This window comes from Amphibalanus amphitrite, unplaced genomic scaffold, assembly GCF_019059575.1.
Source record: "Amphibalanus amphitrite isolate SeventyFive unplaced genomic scaffold, NRLGWU_Aamphi_draft 000126F_arrow, whole genome shotgun sequence".
NCBI lineage: Eukaryota > Metazoa > Arthropoda > Thecostraca > Balanomorpha > Balanidae > Amphibalanus > Amphibalanus amphitrite.
The window spans coordinates 516,290-531,940 of NW_024881621.1; the positions used below are offsets into that span (position 1 = coordinate 516,290).

The 15,651-nt window shown below is 56.6% G+C and overlaps 1 protein-coding gene across 20 annotated transcripts in view; it reads right to left on the reverse strand.

Moving 5' to 3' along the window:
- LOC122381721 (6-phosphofructo-2-kinase/fructose-2,6-bisphosphatase-like) overlaps window positions 1-15,651 on the reverse strand; it is an 80,890-nt gene that overhangs the window by 39,954 nt on the left and 25,285 nt on the right. The window contains exon 1 of one of the 20 annotated variants that reach the window (XM_043366227.1): window positions 13,087-13,615. The exons of 18 other annotated variants lie outside the window; for them this stretch is intronic. In XM_043366227.1, the coding sequence (XP_043222162.1) occupies window positions 13,087-13,140 (54 nt within the window). In that variant the 5' untranslated portion in view covers window positions 13,141-13,615. Of the gene's footprint in view, window positions 1-13,086; window positions 13,616-15,651 lie in introns of those variants that run through there. One more of the 20 variants, XM_043366216.1, reaches the window with a different exon arrangement.

Here is a 15,651-nt window from a genome sequence, read left to right on the forward strand (position 1 = left end):
CGCAATAGCACAAAGAATGCCACGACACTGCTCATCCTGTCACTCTACAAAACCCTGATGCGAGCCAGATCTGCTAGGAATACCTACGTTCACACTTCCTTGGCCTAGAGCAGCCTTTGCAGGCGTTCCCTTTTCTGGAGCGTCACACAAGTTCGCAGTTTGTCGCACCACCAATCGCGACTTGCGAAGCATCCGCGTCAATGGATCGACGTGCGTAGTTGAACCAATGCTGGTTAGTATTAGCTTCCGTCTGTTCATTCGCGTGTCGGCGGGACCGGACCTTGCACAATCTGAACGGTCCTGCTGCGCAACCGGTGCACGCCGCACACTGCACACTGCACACTGCACAGTGCACAGTTGCCGGCCCCTTCACGGTCAGTGTCACTCACCGTGCAGCTAGCAGGCGCGACTGACAAGAAACGGCTGGCGAGTCTCTTACGAACCTGTGTCCAGGGCAGCCTACGTCTCAGAGCAATGTGTGTTGGACGCTGGTCGCCGATGCAGCCGCTTGGTTGGCTGGGTAAATAATATGCATCGCTCAAAGGCTGGAGTGATTTTCATTTTTCTCTTTTCAGTTTTCATCTAGCCTAAATTCAGCCTACGTTTCAGCTCAATGGAGGCGGAGACGGCCGGCCGGCCGATTGCTTGACTCGGTAAACAATATTGCACACTGAATCGCTCAAAGGCTTGGGGTGAGTCTCACCGGCGGAAGATAAACACTACACAGCCACGGCAAAGTGAGATTCCGGTCCAAGATGACAATAACCATTCCGTGGGATTCGACGTCAGGACAGGCAGAGAGGTAAGGCCACTAAAGCACCTCAACCGAACGGAGCTTAGTCCATTTTGCCAAAATGGACGTGGTGTCATCAAGTTTCAACTGCAAATTGGATAGACAGATACAGAGCGCATGGGGCACAGTCATGGAGAAGCGCGTTAAAGGTAGTGTGCCAGCTTTCCTGGACCGTATGGAGTTAATGGCCCAGATAAGGAGAACCGGATTTTTAGAACTTATCCATACCTTCAAAACTCATGGAAACGTCTTAAATTCTTCAAATTTTGAGTACCCCAGTGCGAAATTCGCCCCGACGGGTTGTCGGTCGTACCCCAACCACATTTCACACCACTATGAACAATAAATGCACACACTGAAATCGCTATTACCGATAGGCTCATCCAATCAAGTTTCGATAAACCCGTTCATCATCATCTCCTGCGGTTTCGAACACGCCTGTTAGGTGGTGCGGTAGACCGCGCCCAAAGCCAGGGCCCCGGTAACGTGAGGCAGCCGAGTCGGGGCAGCGTGCGCTGACCCAAGCCGCCGGGGCCGCGCGTCCTCCCGGTGTCATGTGATAGCCCGGGGCTGCCCGCGGGGATGCGGTAGGGGTCCACGTCAAAACAGCTAGTGACTATTGAGCTAGTGACTTTTGAGCTAGTACAAAAGAGCTAGTGCTTCAAAACAGCTAGTGACAACACAGCTAGCGCCAAAATAGCTAGTCATGCAAAATAGCTAGTGCATTAAATCAGCTAGTGACTAAACAGCTAGCGTCAATATAGCTAGTAGAGCAAAATAGCTAGTGCTTCATTATAGCTAGAGCTATAGAAATCGCTAGCGTCGACTAATAGCTAATAAGCAAAATAGCTTATTCGTAGAGCAGCTATTATAGATTCTTTCCCGACGAAGAGTCCCCACGGGTAGAAGGAGCAGAAGAGCACCGTAGTTTGACAAAATTATTTGAAATGCTAGGAGGGCAGAGGACGGGATCCCTAGGACAAACAACAAATTATAAGCGGGGCACCGGGGAATTAAAGAGATGGCATATCGCGGGAAATACATATTTACAGTCATAGATATCTTGCATTTTTGAAGCGAAGTGAATGGGAAGGGAACAGAGGTCCAACGAAATTGCTATTTTGACGATAGCTATTTCGTCACTAGCTGTCTTGAGGCACTAGCTCTTTATGCTTCACTAGCTACTTTGACGCTAGCTGTTTTGTCACTAGCTGTTTCTAAGCACTAGCTATTTTGCTTCACTAGCTATTTTGACGCTAGCTGTTTTGTCACTAGCTGTTTTGAGGCACTAGCTGTTTTGTACTAGTTCAAAAGTCACTAGCTCAAATGTCACTAGCTATTCTGACGTGCACCCTGCGGTAGACCGCGCCCAAAGCTGCGGCCCCGGCTTGGGTCAGCGCACGCTGCCCCGACTCGGCTACCTCACGTTACCGGGGCCCTGGCTTTGGGCGCGGCTTCTGCTCATACTTTGTGGTGCGGTGGTGGTGCGTCGGGCCGCGCGCTCTGACTTCGGCCAAGAAAAATGCGTCAGTTGATCATTGTCATTTCTGCCACTTGCGTGTGGTGAAATGGGGTCATAACTTAAGAGACGGCTTTTTCTTATCAATTATTTTACATAAAATCATATTTCAAACCATAAATAATGTTCGACAGCCAAATAAAAGAAACAATACCAATACAGGCTTACAGTTTAAGGCTCGACATTGTGTTGTCTACGATTAGACAGCTGATAACTCATTCCCGCACGTCGTAACTCTATAATGACCTTTGCTTATTGTCACATGTGCGCCGCATTCGCGATTGTTGCCGAAGCCTGTTTGCAGGCCAGCCCACTACAGTTGTTATACACATCGAAAAACCGATAAACTTTTAGGCGAAAAAGGCACTATTCCAGGCCCATTTTTTATTTTTTTTTGCGATATTAGGTAAAAACAGAAGCTTCTTATCCTAGGAAAAATAAAATGGGAAATCTTTCAAAGGTGGCACACTACCTTTAAGTTCGTAGCCTATTGAGTGAAATACCAGCCCAGCCACTTCAACACTCAAAAGAAAAGCGCTCTATGGAAAGTGCTGGTCTCCTGAAACACAAACGTTTCCCGGCTTGGCCAGACGGATTCACAAAGAAACTGGCCCGACGAACTGACCGCCACGACGGTAACGACGCAGCGGCGGGCGGCCGTCGGAGCCGACGAGTTGGGCCGCCCCCGGCCCCGCCAACCGACGCGCCGGTCCAGTGGAACGTTCAGTGGGGTCAAAGGGTACGCGGGGAACGAAACAAATAAAATAAAATAAAATAAAATAAAATAAAATAATATAAAACAAATAAAATAAAATAAAAACAAAAATAAAAAATTGCAATATGTTGTCCATTTGTCATAGCAACGCAAAGCATCGTCCCCAAGCACAGCTCGGCCGCAATCGCCAACGGCGGCAGGCCACTGACGACAAGGCAAAACAAAGCGACCAACCATCCCATCCGACCTCTCTCCGGCGCGCCGCTCCACCCTAGACAGACACCACGGTGTTGAGTCTGCTTCCTTCCAGTTCGGGAGTCTGATGGAAAGCAGGAATGTCGGAGAGTTATAGCCACCGAGCCGGGCTGGCTTTCTGGAATCGCCGGGATAGAGACAGTATGCCGTCAGTATGCCGTCAGTACGTGTCAGTATGCAGTGCCGCTGCCAGCAGAAGTGATGGACGTCATTGAGAGGGAAGAGCACAGCCACTACGACTGGAAACACCACGTTTTGGTGGTACTATGATGCCATGGCTACATAGATGACGATAGGTACTGGCGGTGATGGTCGCAGCAGTGACGATGGGCCCACAGGGATTGACGATTTGATGGGACTGATATTCCGCGCAATATTCAGGAGGATTGCCCAATACCAGCTCTGTCGACAGTCGCGTATCACAATAACAGCCGGCACCGCACTCCACGACCACGGCATCCACAGAGGGCACAGAGCGACACAGCCAGCTTTTCTGTGCAGCAGGTCAGCCGGTCCAAGCGCGTAACAGGGAAGCAATACTTCTCGCCGCGAGGTTGACGAGTCAGAACTCGGACTTCAGATATCGCAGGGCATCGACCGGCTCAAAGCACCGACGGAAGTAGGACCGTTTACGAACTAGCTTTAGAACCACTGGCCAATTATACTGACGTCCGGAGAAAACAGGCACATAAAGCTGAATCACCGCGGTGACATTAGTCTAACTCTAACTGAAAAGAGATAAGATAAGCCTGACCATCATTCACAATCACCAGTAGCTTAACCCTAGAACGTCTAGGGGGGGGGGGGTTGTATCAACCCCCCCCCCTGAGGTTTTTTCGAAGTGCACGCTAAACGGCTTGTCGTAGCGGGCTGAAATTTTCAAAACCCTCTGGGGCAGCCTTTGCGCATCTTTTGCCGAAAAAAAAATTGATCGGGTCATGTCAGGTCACGGAGTTATGACGTCATAAGAGGTACAGCCTCCGGCCGACAGTTACCAAACGTGTGCGCCGAATCCCTAGGTTTTCTGCCGGTGATACCCACATTGTTTGATGGATCATGATGAAACTTCCCATGCATGTTGGGGCAAGCATTGGCTATCGTGTGGTGCAAGAAAATTGACCGGGTCAGGTCAGGTCACGGAGTTATGACGTCATAAGAGGAACAGCGTCCGGTACCATTTTTGAAAAGCGCCCGAACCACTATTTTGCTAATTCTTGTCACCTCAATGGGAATATGCAGCAATATTAGCTTCTATAAGGAGCAAATGGACCTTCCAAATCCAAAAATACAATAAGATTTCAAAAATTCAAATTTTGATTTTTCGAATTTCTGCCGCCGACTGTGACCTTGCCGACTTCCGGCGCTCCCAACGCGCCATTTTTAGAGCTAGGGAAACGAAATACATACCAAACGATAGAGAATTGATCAAGGAACACGATAGTGAAGGTTTCAAGTCGATATCTCCCACCGTTTTGCCGCAATCGCCGCGGAAAGTTGAAAAAAGTCTATTTTTCCGAAAATTTGACCTTTGACCGGTCCAAAGTAGGTCAAATGTTGACCTAGGACCAAAAAATATACCACCAATCGCGAGATCTCGTTGAGAGCAATCCGTTGGTTTTTTCCGCTAAGCTCTACGACCTTCCGTTTCGAAACGCCAGGGGGGGGGGGGTCGTAGCAACCCCCCCTGGTCGTTCGTGTTATGAGAAATGGCCTGGTCGTGCGAGGGTTAACCCTTGCCGGACCTATTGGTTTTCTACATACGCGCCGGCCGAGGGGGGGGGGGGCGGGTACGACCCCCCCCTCGCCGTTTCGCCCCTGGTGGAGCTAGCGCGTCGCGGAAAAAACGAGCGTGTGCGCCGTTACGAGACGCAGAGATTGGTACCCGATTTTAAGGTCCTAGGTCAACCAGTGACCTCTGAGGTCAGGTCAAGTGACCCAGGGTACGGTTCAGTTTTTGGTGAATAACTTCGCAAAAAACGGCCGCAGAGCCGCGATTTTGGCAGCATCGTGTTCGCCTTGCTCAGGCGCGTCGAATGATATACTTTTTGTTCGGGTCAGGTCAACTTAGGGTGTTGACCTCAGGTCAAGGTCAGGTCAGCACCCCCAGGTCACGAAGTTGGTCGAAAGAGGTCATGCTGCATATCATTCGATTCGGCAGGTCTTCCTGAGTCCATTGGTGGCTTTCCCGACTCGCTAGCTCAATTTGATCGGGAGTTATTGACGAAAAACTAATATGACATTGATGACGTCATAAATGACGTCACGGAAGGTAAACATTGCAAAAGTGACGCATCTAACCTTGCAAGGAGTGCATCAAATCACGATTCTGTGTGCTTGATATAGTTGGAGATCGCTCCCGGCGCCAGAATAGCAGTTTGAATTTTTCCCCATTGACTTATAATGGTGAGGTCACGAAAATGACCTGACCTCATATGACCTTTAGGAAAAATCCGAGATATACAAGTTGTGAGACTCATAATGGATACTAGATCCTGAAAGTTTCATTTCCCTGTGACATCTCCTCTGGCAGTGAGGGCGTTGCGAAGTTGCGACATCTGAAGACCGTGCAGAGGTTCACTTATGACGTCATAGGTCAGTGACCTGACCTGACCCAAAAATGCGGTTGGTGTCAAAAGATGCGGCTTGGATCAAAGGTCAGGTATGCCAAGTTTCAGCTCTCTATCGCCAGCGTGTTCGGAGCTATCGCGAAAAAACCCTATGGGGGGGGGCGGCACCCGCCCCCCCCCTCGGCCGGCGAGGGTTAAAATACGAGGAAGTGACAGAGAAGATTGTCCCTAACGATATTGTTAGATCTTGCAGTTTTTGCTGAACACCATCAAACCGAGGCACTTTTCCCGACGAGAGTAGCGAGCGCCGGGACCCAGCACGCTACGTCTGAGGCCCGTCAAAATGACCTGTCCATCAGTCTGTCAGCTGGCACCCGCGGCTGGCCGTCAGACCGCGGTACACCTGCACTGTATCTTGGCTGCAGGCCCGGTACAGGTGCACCGTATCTCCGCTGCAGCGGCTGACAGCACCGGTCAGCGACCGGCCGCGTGATGAGGGACCGGGCCCAAACTGGAGCGGGACACGGCACGGAGAGGAGCGGACCGGGCGGCAGAGAAACCAAGGAGGGATAGCTGGACAACAACAGGCACGGACTGAAGGTGTGATGGTTGGAACAAAACAACTCATCACGGGCAGGCGGAGACATCACTGAACTGCATATCAGTTAGAGAAGATACGTATCGAAAAAGACACTGTGGAAAAGTGTGTGCGGAACTTTTGAGCCTGTGCTAAGCCATTTCCTAGCAAACACATAACGATGGAAACGCATTGTTCCGAAAGTCCTGCATGCCATAAGGCTGAAAGGACAGTTGGTGTTTACCCACTATTTCTGCCACAGTAATGAGGGCACAGTTGTTGCCGCCACTCTCATTCCTGGCTATGTCGCAGTTGGTACTCAAAACTAGCCCACCGATCTGCCTAGCTATACCGGAGGGTTGGGTTGGTATCCCCCCCCCCTCCTTGGGGGACAGGACAGATCCGAAGAGATGTGACCGGCCCGCCGGGGGAGGGGTAGGGGGTGGGAGCGACCGTGACCTTGCCGTCGGACCATGGAGGCCGGCCAGCTGGCACCGGCCGCCATGCGCGCTGCAGCCCCCTCCCCCCCCCCTCCTGGCGCACGCAGCGGGCAGACAGGGGTAGGCATCGCCCCGAGGAGCCACCGAGGCCGGTTACGGTGTGGTCACTGCACTGTGTTCGCGGTACACCCTCGGCCGACCGTCACCGCTCAGCAAGCGCCGCCGCGCAGTACGCGGAACGCACCGCGCCCACGCCGACTCAGAACACGGTCGGATGGGCGCGAGCGGGACAGAGACAGAGAACAGACAATATCAAGAAGTGACTGCCCTGAGTACCGCCTGTGCCAGGACACAGCACAGCCGGACGGTCGAACAGAAGAACCGTATCGAGACATAGCACACAGCTGCCTGGTGGAGGCCGCCTCTTCGCGGTGGGCAGCAGAGCCGACGGAGGGTCAGCCCGACGTCGGCACCGGACCGGTTCCCCCGGCCCGGAGCAAAACGGTCTCCAAAGCGCCCTCTCCGTGGGGGCTCCTGGCGGCGGCCACCCATCTGGCTGCCGTCGTGTCGTCGCGCCGACCTCACCGCCCGTTGCGGACTCATCACCGACGTGGACACCCTCCCGACTCTTCCGCTCTGGGGGCAGCGTTACGCCCATCGGCAGGCCTGGAGCCGCGCGTCGCGCGGCTCGGCCTGCTGAATGATTAGCGACCGGGTCGCGCCCCCCGCCGTGACCGACGGCGGCGGGGAGGCGCAAGGTGGTCGCCCGGGTAACCGCCATCGCCGTCGAGCCCGCAACCGCAGATACCGTCGCAACTGCGCCAGGAGAAGTCTCCTCACCGTCATGGTATGGAACGCGGAGGGCCTCCGCCCGAAGATCGCGGAGCTAACCCCCTGGCTTTCCGAGACGCAAGTCGACGTCATCGCGATACAAGAGGGCCAATTCCCTAAGACGGCTCCAAGGATACCCGGCTTCCAACCCCCGGTCGTAACACGCCGCACAAGAGGCAGAAGAAACGACGGCCCCGTGAAAGGAGGAGACGTCGCAATGTACGTCCGCGACAGTCGCAACTTCACGGTCCTGGACGGCCCCTTCAAGCCCGGTGTGGACGACACCACCGAGATATGTGGCGTGCGCATCCTGGGACCCCTCGAACTCGACCTCATCAACATCTACCGCCCGCCCATCCGCCCAGATGAGTCGGATGAGAGACAAGACCTGTTCGACCCGACCCACCTGCCCAGCGGCGACAGCACCATCGTCGCCGGAGACTTCAATGCCCACCACCCGCTGTGGGACGCGGACTGCGACGAAGCGGACGAAGTCGGCGAGAGGATAGCGACCTGGCTAGACTCTATCGGCTGGACGACCCTCAACGACGGCCGACCGACGTTTACCAGTTACCGCTCCGGGGGCCAGACAGCACCGGATGCGGCGTTCTGCAGCCCGTCCCTAGCGCGGCGGACCAAGTGGAGCATTGGCCCCGACCTGGGCAGCGACCATCTCCCGATGCTCCTGGAGATCCGGATCGGCGGTGCGCCTCCGAAGATGATCCGGAAGACCCGCTGGTCGTTCAAGAAGGCGGACTGGCTGGCGTTCCAGGAGGAGTGCGAGGCTGCCTTTGCGGAGGCGGGCCCGGAGCACGAATCCGTTCAGGAACTGGCCACCAGATTCCACCAAGCGCTGGAAGAAGCAAGCGTGCGTCACATCCCTCGGGGAGCACGCAACCAGCCACGACCATGGGCCCTGGATCCAGAGCTGAAGGTGGCGGTCGACGCCAGACGCGCGGCGCGGCGGGACCTGAGAAGCGGGGACCGTTCGGCCAAGGAACGCTGGGTGGAGGCAAAACGCAGAGCAGCATCTGTGGAACGACGTGTCTCCCAGAGACAGTTCAGAGAATATGTCTCCACCACCCTCAACAAACATCAGAGCCTCGGCCGCGTCCACAAGACGTTGAAGATGTGGGAGGGTGCTTCCGACGACCAGCACAGAGCCGCTGAGTCGATGGAAGATGGCGACCGGACGCTCGTGTCGGACCGGGACAAGGCGAACGCATTCAACCGCACCTATGCGACCGTATCGAAGCAGGTGCGGGACCGGAAGGTGGACCGCGACACCAAAACCAGACTGAAGGCGTCCAACGTCAAGACGTGCCATGAGTGCTGGGGGCGGAAGTCCGGCTACTGCTCACCGTTCTCCGAGGAGGAACTGACGCGACAGATCTCGCAGGCGCAACTCAAGAAGTCGCCAGGCCCAGACGACCTGTGTAATGAGCACATCAAGCACCTGGGCCCGAGAGCGCGCGAAGTCCTCCTTCACCTCATCAATAGCTCGTGGCAGTCCGGCGTGGTCCCGCGGGAATGGCGGCGCGCTGTTATAGTGCCCATTCCCAAGGTGGGAAAGGACCCAAGGAAGATCGCGAGCTACCGGCCCATCGCGCTGACGTCCCACGTAGCCAAGCTGGCCGAGCGGGTGATCGCGACCCGTCTGTCACACCTCGCCGCCGAACGCAACATGATCCCACCTGAACAAGTCGGATTCCGCGAGAAGCGGGGCGTCGAGGATGTCGTCGCCCGGCTAACTCAGCAGGTCCAAGATGGATGGCAGCTCAAGCCGTGCCCGCCATCAAGACGTCAAGTCCCGGACGGAGAAGCAGCCCAGAAGTATGTCCTTGTGGCATACGACTTCTCCCGCGCATACGACCGGGTCGACCACCGTCTTCTGAGGGCGCGTCTTGCAGAGTTGGGAATCCCGGCCTGCTACAACACCTGGGTGTGGGCATTTCTTCGAGACCGGAGGGCCTGTGTCGAAGTCAACGGCACGAAGAGTGGCGAGCGCGTGTACAGGGCGGGCCTGCCGCAAGGCAGTGTCCTCTCTCCGACCCTGTTTCTGTTATGGTCGGCGCCGCTCGTAGCAACGCTCAAGACCCTGCCCGGCACAACCCCATTCATGTTCGCCGATGACACCTCGACGCTCTGCGCCGGCAACTCCATCGCCGTGGCCCGGGACCGGGCGCAGCTGGCGGCCAACACGCTCGTGAAGTGGGCCCGCCGGAGTAAGATGGAGGTCGCGGGTCAGAAGACGCAGCTGCTCGTCCTCTCCCAGAACCCCCGAGACGCCGTCGACTGTCACATCCACGTGGCGGGTCAACGGGTGGAAGGGGGACCTGAGCTGAAACTTCTGGGAGTGACGCTAGACAGGACGCTGAGCTTCGGCCCGCACTGCAGAAGTCTCCGTCGGCGCGTCCGGCCCCGAGCGGCCCAACTCCGACGTCTCACCGGCCGCAGCTGGGGGCTGCAAGAACAGCAGCTGCGCGCCGTCGCAAACGGCTACGTGCGCGGCGCGATAGAGCACGCGGCTGCTGCCTGGCTGCCGGCAGTGTCCAAGTCCAACATCGAGATCCTGGAGCGGGAGATGCGCGCCGTGGCGAGGATCGTCACGGGCTGCATACACTCCGCACCACACCACGGTGTGACGGCCGAGGCTGGCATGCTGCCTGTCGCGGCACGACGTACTGCGCTAGCGGCGCGTATGTTCGCGAAGGCTGCCGCGCTCCCGCCAGAGGACCCCCTCCGAGCGGTCGCCATGGCTGACCCCCCTCAGCGCCTCAAGCTGGTCACGGGGTGGCGCCAAGTAGGCCGGGAGGCCCTGCGGGAGCTACGGGTCGAGCTGCCGGTTGAGGCCCTGCTACCAGAGCGACCGCCACCGTGGACGCCCACCGGCAAGATCACCTTCAACCTGAGCATTGGCGCGCTGCCCGCCGGTGCGGCGAGGTCCACGAAGAGAGACGCAGCGCTCCATCACCTGGCGTCCATGACGCAGTGCGCGACGTGGGCGTGGACCGACGGCTCGTCGAGCGGCGGGATCCTCCGCGGGGGGGCTGGCGCCCTCATCGTCGGAGCTGATGATAGCCGCACCGAGCTCCGTGTCCCAGCGGGCACACTCTGCTCCAGCTTTCGGGCGGAGATGGTCGCCCTGCAGGTGACGCTGGACCACATCCTGGAACACCAGCGGGACGCACCAGAACCAGTCATTATATGTACCGACTCGCTGTCGGCGATAGCGGCGCTGAGAGAGGGTCCGTCGGCACAGCGCTCGGCCAGAGGCGCTGCCATATGGAAGCAGCTACTGGAGCTCACCGCCGGAGACCGAACGGTCACCCTCCAGTGGGTTCCATCCCACTGCGGGATCCCAGAGAACGAGTCCGCCGACGCCCTGGCAAACGAGGCTGCGACGCTGGCACAAGAAGACGTCATGCTCGATGTAGACACCATCTACCGAGCGGCAGTCCGCACCGCCAGAGACCGCGCCGCAAGGGACAGGCCGACATACCCGGACCCCGACCGCAAAGCCGCAACGGGGTGGTACAGAGAGCTTATGGGTGCAAGATGGCCACCACCTCTCACCAACATGGACAGGACGACAGCAGTAGACGTCCACCAGATCCGCACTGGGCGCTGGAGCGGCTCGGCGCAGTTTCTCCATTCCATCGGACGAAACCCATCTGCGGACTGCCCACAGTGCAGGAACCTCGACTGCCCTGCAGCTCGTTGCCCGCTGTGCGGCGAGCAAGCCGACACACCTCGACACATCCTGCTGACCTGCCCGGGACTGATGGGGGTTCGCCTCAGAATCCCGGCGGTCGGCAACATACTGCCGACGGTGGAGGAGGTCAGGCGCGGCGACACGGTGGCGGCCCTGGTGGCCGCCTTCAGGGCCCTCCAGAGCTGAAGCTACACCGCGGCTTTGCCGCGGATGGAGGGAAAACCAACAACAACAGACATAGCACAATCGCACAGCCTGACCCGACATGTGCAGAATCGGTTCCCACTACTTGGAAGCAGCGACCCACGGCTTTGTGACACAGCCTGAATATCAGGAGCAGCCTGCCCCTGCCGATCCACAGTTACAGACTGACTCCGTTGCACCGGCGAGCTGAGGTTCTTCGCTCCGCCACTGTTCCCAGTACCACCCGACGTTACCGCCCGGCCTACTGTACCGAGGCTGTACGCAGCATCCGGCGCAGTCCAGTTCGGGTCGGCTCGAACAGCCGGGCAGTGACTGGGAGGCCGCCCGCCCGGAGAGGGAGAGGGAGAGGGAGAGGGAGAGGGAGAGGGAGAGCCGCCGCGATCAATGACCGGTCGATTGAGCCGCGCCGGACAGGTGGCGAGTAACCACCGAACCAGTCAGCCCACGCTACTTTGATACTTTCAGCCAAAGTGGATAGAGATTAGAGACGTGGATACAATTCTAGCCCCATGAGGATACCGGCACCGGACCCGACGTGGATCCGCGTGGATAGAGTAGTAGATACAGCTCTAACCCCATGAGGACACCGGCACCGGACTCGACCGGCAGTGACAGCTTGGCTGGCACAAGTCGCCCATAAAAAATGACCCCGAACGCCATAAAAACAGCCGAGAGAGACTGGGGTCAGCGAGGACAGAAAGTAGGAACATCAGCTTTTTCTTCGTAATAATGACTTAGCAATACGGATGGGCATGTCTTGTGTCATGCCTTATTTTGCCCGTCAATAATTGTATGATCATTGATCACACAAATTATCATATACTTTTATCACCAAACAAATGTCGAATCCACAGGATGCTATGACTAATAGAAGAACGGAAATCACAATCTGAGCATTCATTCACAATGCACCTTCCCCGATTGTGGCGGGACGGGATGCGGTGTAAAGCCGCACTGAAAATGCCACTTGAGCCCCGATCGGTGATAAAAACGATCCGCATTACCGAAATTGTGACCGTCCCTTCTGTCGTCTCCTACCATCCTTTCCGTCCCAACCCCATGTCACCGGTGAGTCCCCGCCCGCCCCCACCCAAAGCGGTCGGTGACACCGAAATAAAAATTCCACACCGGCTCCTCGGCACCTCCCGCCGCCCAGAAGGGGGTACTTTTCCGCTGCTTGTCCCGCCGAGCGCCGAACTGTAAGCAGAAGCCCGCCACAGCCCGCACACCGAACGCGAGCAAGCACGGCGCGCAAGGTTTACGTGGTCGATGACGATGTGTGCAGGTCGTACCGCAATTCCCGGGTCAGTCGAAACACCTGCGGCACGCATATCAACACAGCGACTGCACACAACAGAACCGGATGTATCCGGTTTGGTAAGCGTGCCGCGCGATCAGCTGATCACCATCGACCGACCCCACTGACCCGTACGACGAGGGGTGAGGGGGAGGGGGGAGGGCGGCACTCACCTTTCCCGGTACAGAGACGGGCTTGGAGGGGCTCGGTTTGACGACAGGCATCATGCCCCGCTCGGTTCGGCCACAGCACTGTCTGACACGGGGTGCTGCGCTCTCGACCCGACTCTGTCACTCCCCTCTCGACGGCTGCCCGACACCGAATGGAACAACCGACGGCCGCGCCCGGCGCACCAGACCGGCCGCCGCCGTCACGTGACCGGCCGAGCCGGCCGGCCGGGCGCACACGCGCCAGTCACGTGGCCACCGGCACACCCTCTGGCCGGGCTCAGAGGCGGGGAGGAGTGGTGGGAGCGGCGCTGGAGAGAGCAGCAGGGTGTGAGGAGGAAGGACACGCGTCAGGTGTCTCAGGGACACACCTCCCGCCTCCAGCGGTCCATGTGCGTGGTCGGCGGGACAGCCTGGGTGACCCTGACGCGCGCCCACACCTGGATTATGTGTCCCGGGCGGGCGGGCGGTGCGGGGGAGGAGGCCCGGCCGCCGCACCTCCGCGAGCCCTCAGCGCTGGCAGGCCGCCCACACTGCTCCCAGCCCCGCCAGCCGCCGACCGAGCGACACAGACAGAGGCGGCAGCTCTAAGAGCTTCATCCCGACAGGGAGAGGGCACTCAGCGTCACAGCTACGAACGTCACAGCCCAACGTTGAGTAATAGCCGATCGTCAATTCCACACGGAGACGCGATGGCTCAATCGTTTGATAGAAACCAGCTCCCTGTTGAGCATGGACACGAGAGAGTCGTTAATATTATATCCAAATAAAACACCAAACGAAAACAGAGCCACGTGGAGAGGTCGTGCCCCTGATAGAGACTGGAGCGAGGTCACTGACGAAGATGACACATCACAGATGAGCCACACAGCCTGGGAGGACACACCATCGCACGATGAGCCCAGAAAGTCCAGCATGCCATCCACTACCGGAAACGGGACTGATGCAGGACTCAGTTTGAGTTACCTGTACCACACGGCGACCCGAGACGGGATCAAGTGCTCTCTGTAGCACACTTTGTCAGGAGCAGTCTGAGCTGACACTCTCCGTAGAGCAGGGGTCGGCAAATGGTGGGGCATACCCCCTTTGGGGGTAATGGAGCCCTTTCGGTGGGGGTAATGAGGGATTCTGAGAAAGCCTATCTTTTTAGAGTTTGTAGCTCCAGTGATGGAGCCATCGTGACTGTTGCATCCCAAGGTTCAAAGATTAGCCCAGGCCAAAGGCACAGCACACATTGATTAGATATCAATTTTCATGTACCTGCTCGCCTCACCATCTCACCCCTCCGTACAGTCGTACAAAAGCAGCTGCAACTTTTAACCGTCGCCCGTCTGTTGGCGTTTCAACAGCCGCTAACGTAAGGGGGAGGAGTCGATCGGACCCCCGCGGCCTCTTGGACTCTGAGATGGAGCTGTGCATAAAAAAGACGAGCGTGCTACCCGTGACAATAGGAAGCCGCTGCTGCCCATTTTTAAGGTCCTTGGTCATTCCGTCTCATTCAAGAGGGCAATGACAAGTGTCGAGAAAATCGGGACCCGCTATAACTTCTTGAAGTGAGATTTTATGGCTCAAGATGATCTCCAGAAAAAGCTCATAAGCCAACGGTCATTATGGGTCCAGAGGCCACTTTCACCAACAGAAAAATAGCCGCCTGCCGGAATTTTTTGCCTAAAGATCGTTTCACATATGGAGCGTAAACGGTAAAGCCCTATCCGCTTACGAGCCCATCGCGTTTACATCGCGATACACAAACACCCAAAGAGTTCCAGGACGGTATGGAATTTCAGTAAACTTGGTTGTGTCAGCAATGGGGTCTGGTAGGTGGGGGTAATGGCCCTGCCTGGCGCCCAAAAAGGGGGCACGACCCCGAATGACCTGCCGACCACTGCCGTAGAGTTTGGCGATTATTGGAAGTTGGGACAGTCAACGGTCTGATGCTGGTCCATGCGGATGTGAAAATCGACGCCGAATTTACATGGCGCCTGTACTTGGAAAAACGCATATATCTCGCAGATGGCTCTTCCTTGGGCAACTCCATACCACACCAAACACATCTTTGAAAAGCCACGGCAGACGCCTGAGTGCATCGCAGGTTCCATGGGAATTGGTCACAGCGCCGTGGCTTCAGCAGCCGACCGGTACTATGGCGGCGACCTTCAGCAGGCTGTGCAACGGCGTCAAACCAGCGGAAATATACTGCGCGGAATTGTATACACATTGCAGACTGTGCACATTGCGTACCGTTCAATTCCGCGGAGCACACGACTCATCGTGGAAAAACAGCAGCACCGAAATAGCTGCAACTTAAAGACATTTCAAATCCAATAATAGTTCGCTTTTGACTGGTCACGAAGTCGCCTTCAAAGGCTGCGTGTGAAATGGACAACGGTGGATACTGATTCTGAGCTTTTCAGTGCCAAATAGCGCCTGGTGCATGTTCGCACTTCCCACCATTATCAGCACAAAATACCTTATCATTGCTCAGCGTCGGGTTGAACACGAAATCGAATATTTCAATTTTCAAATGAATCCTGGGACATGACAACATTCAGTATTCACAAACTCCTTTGT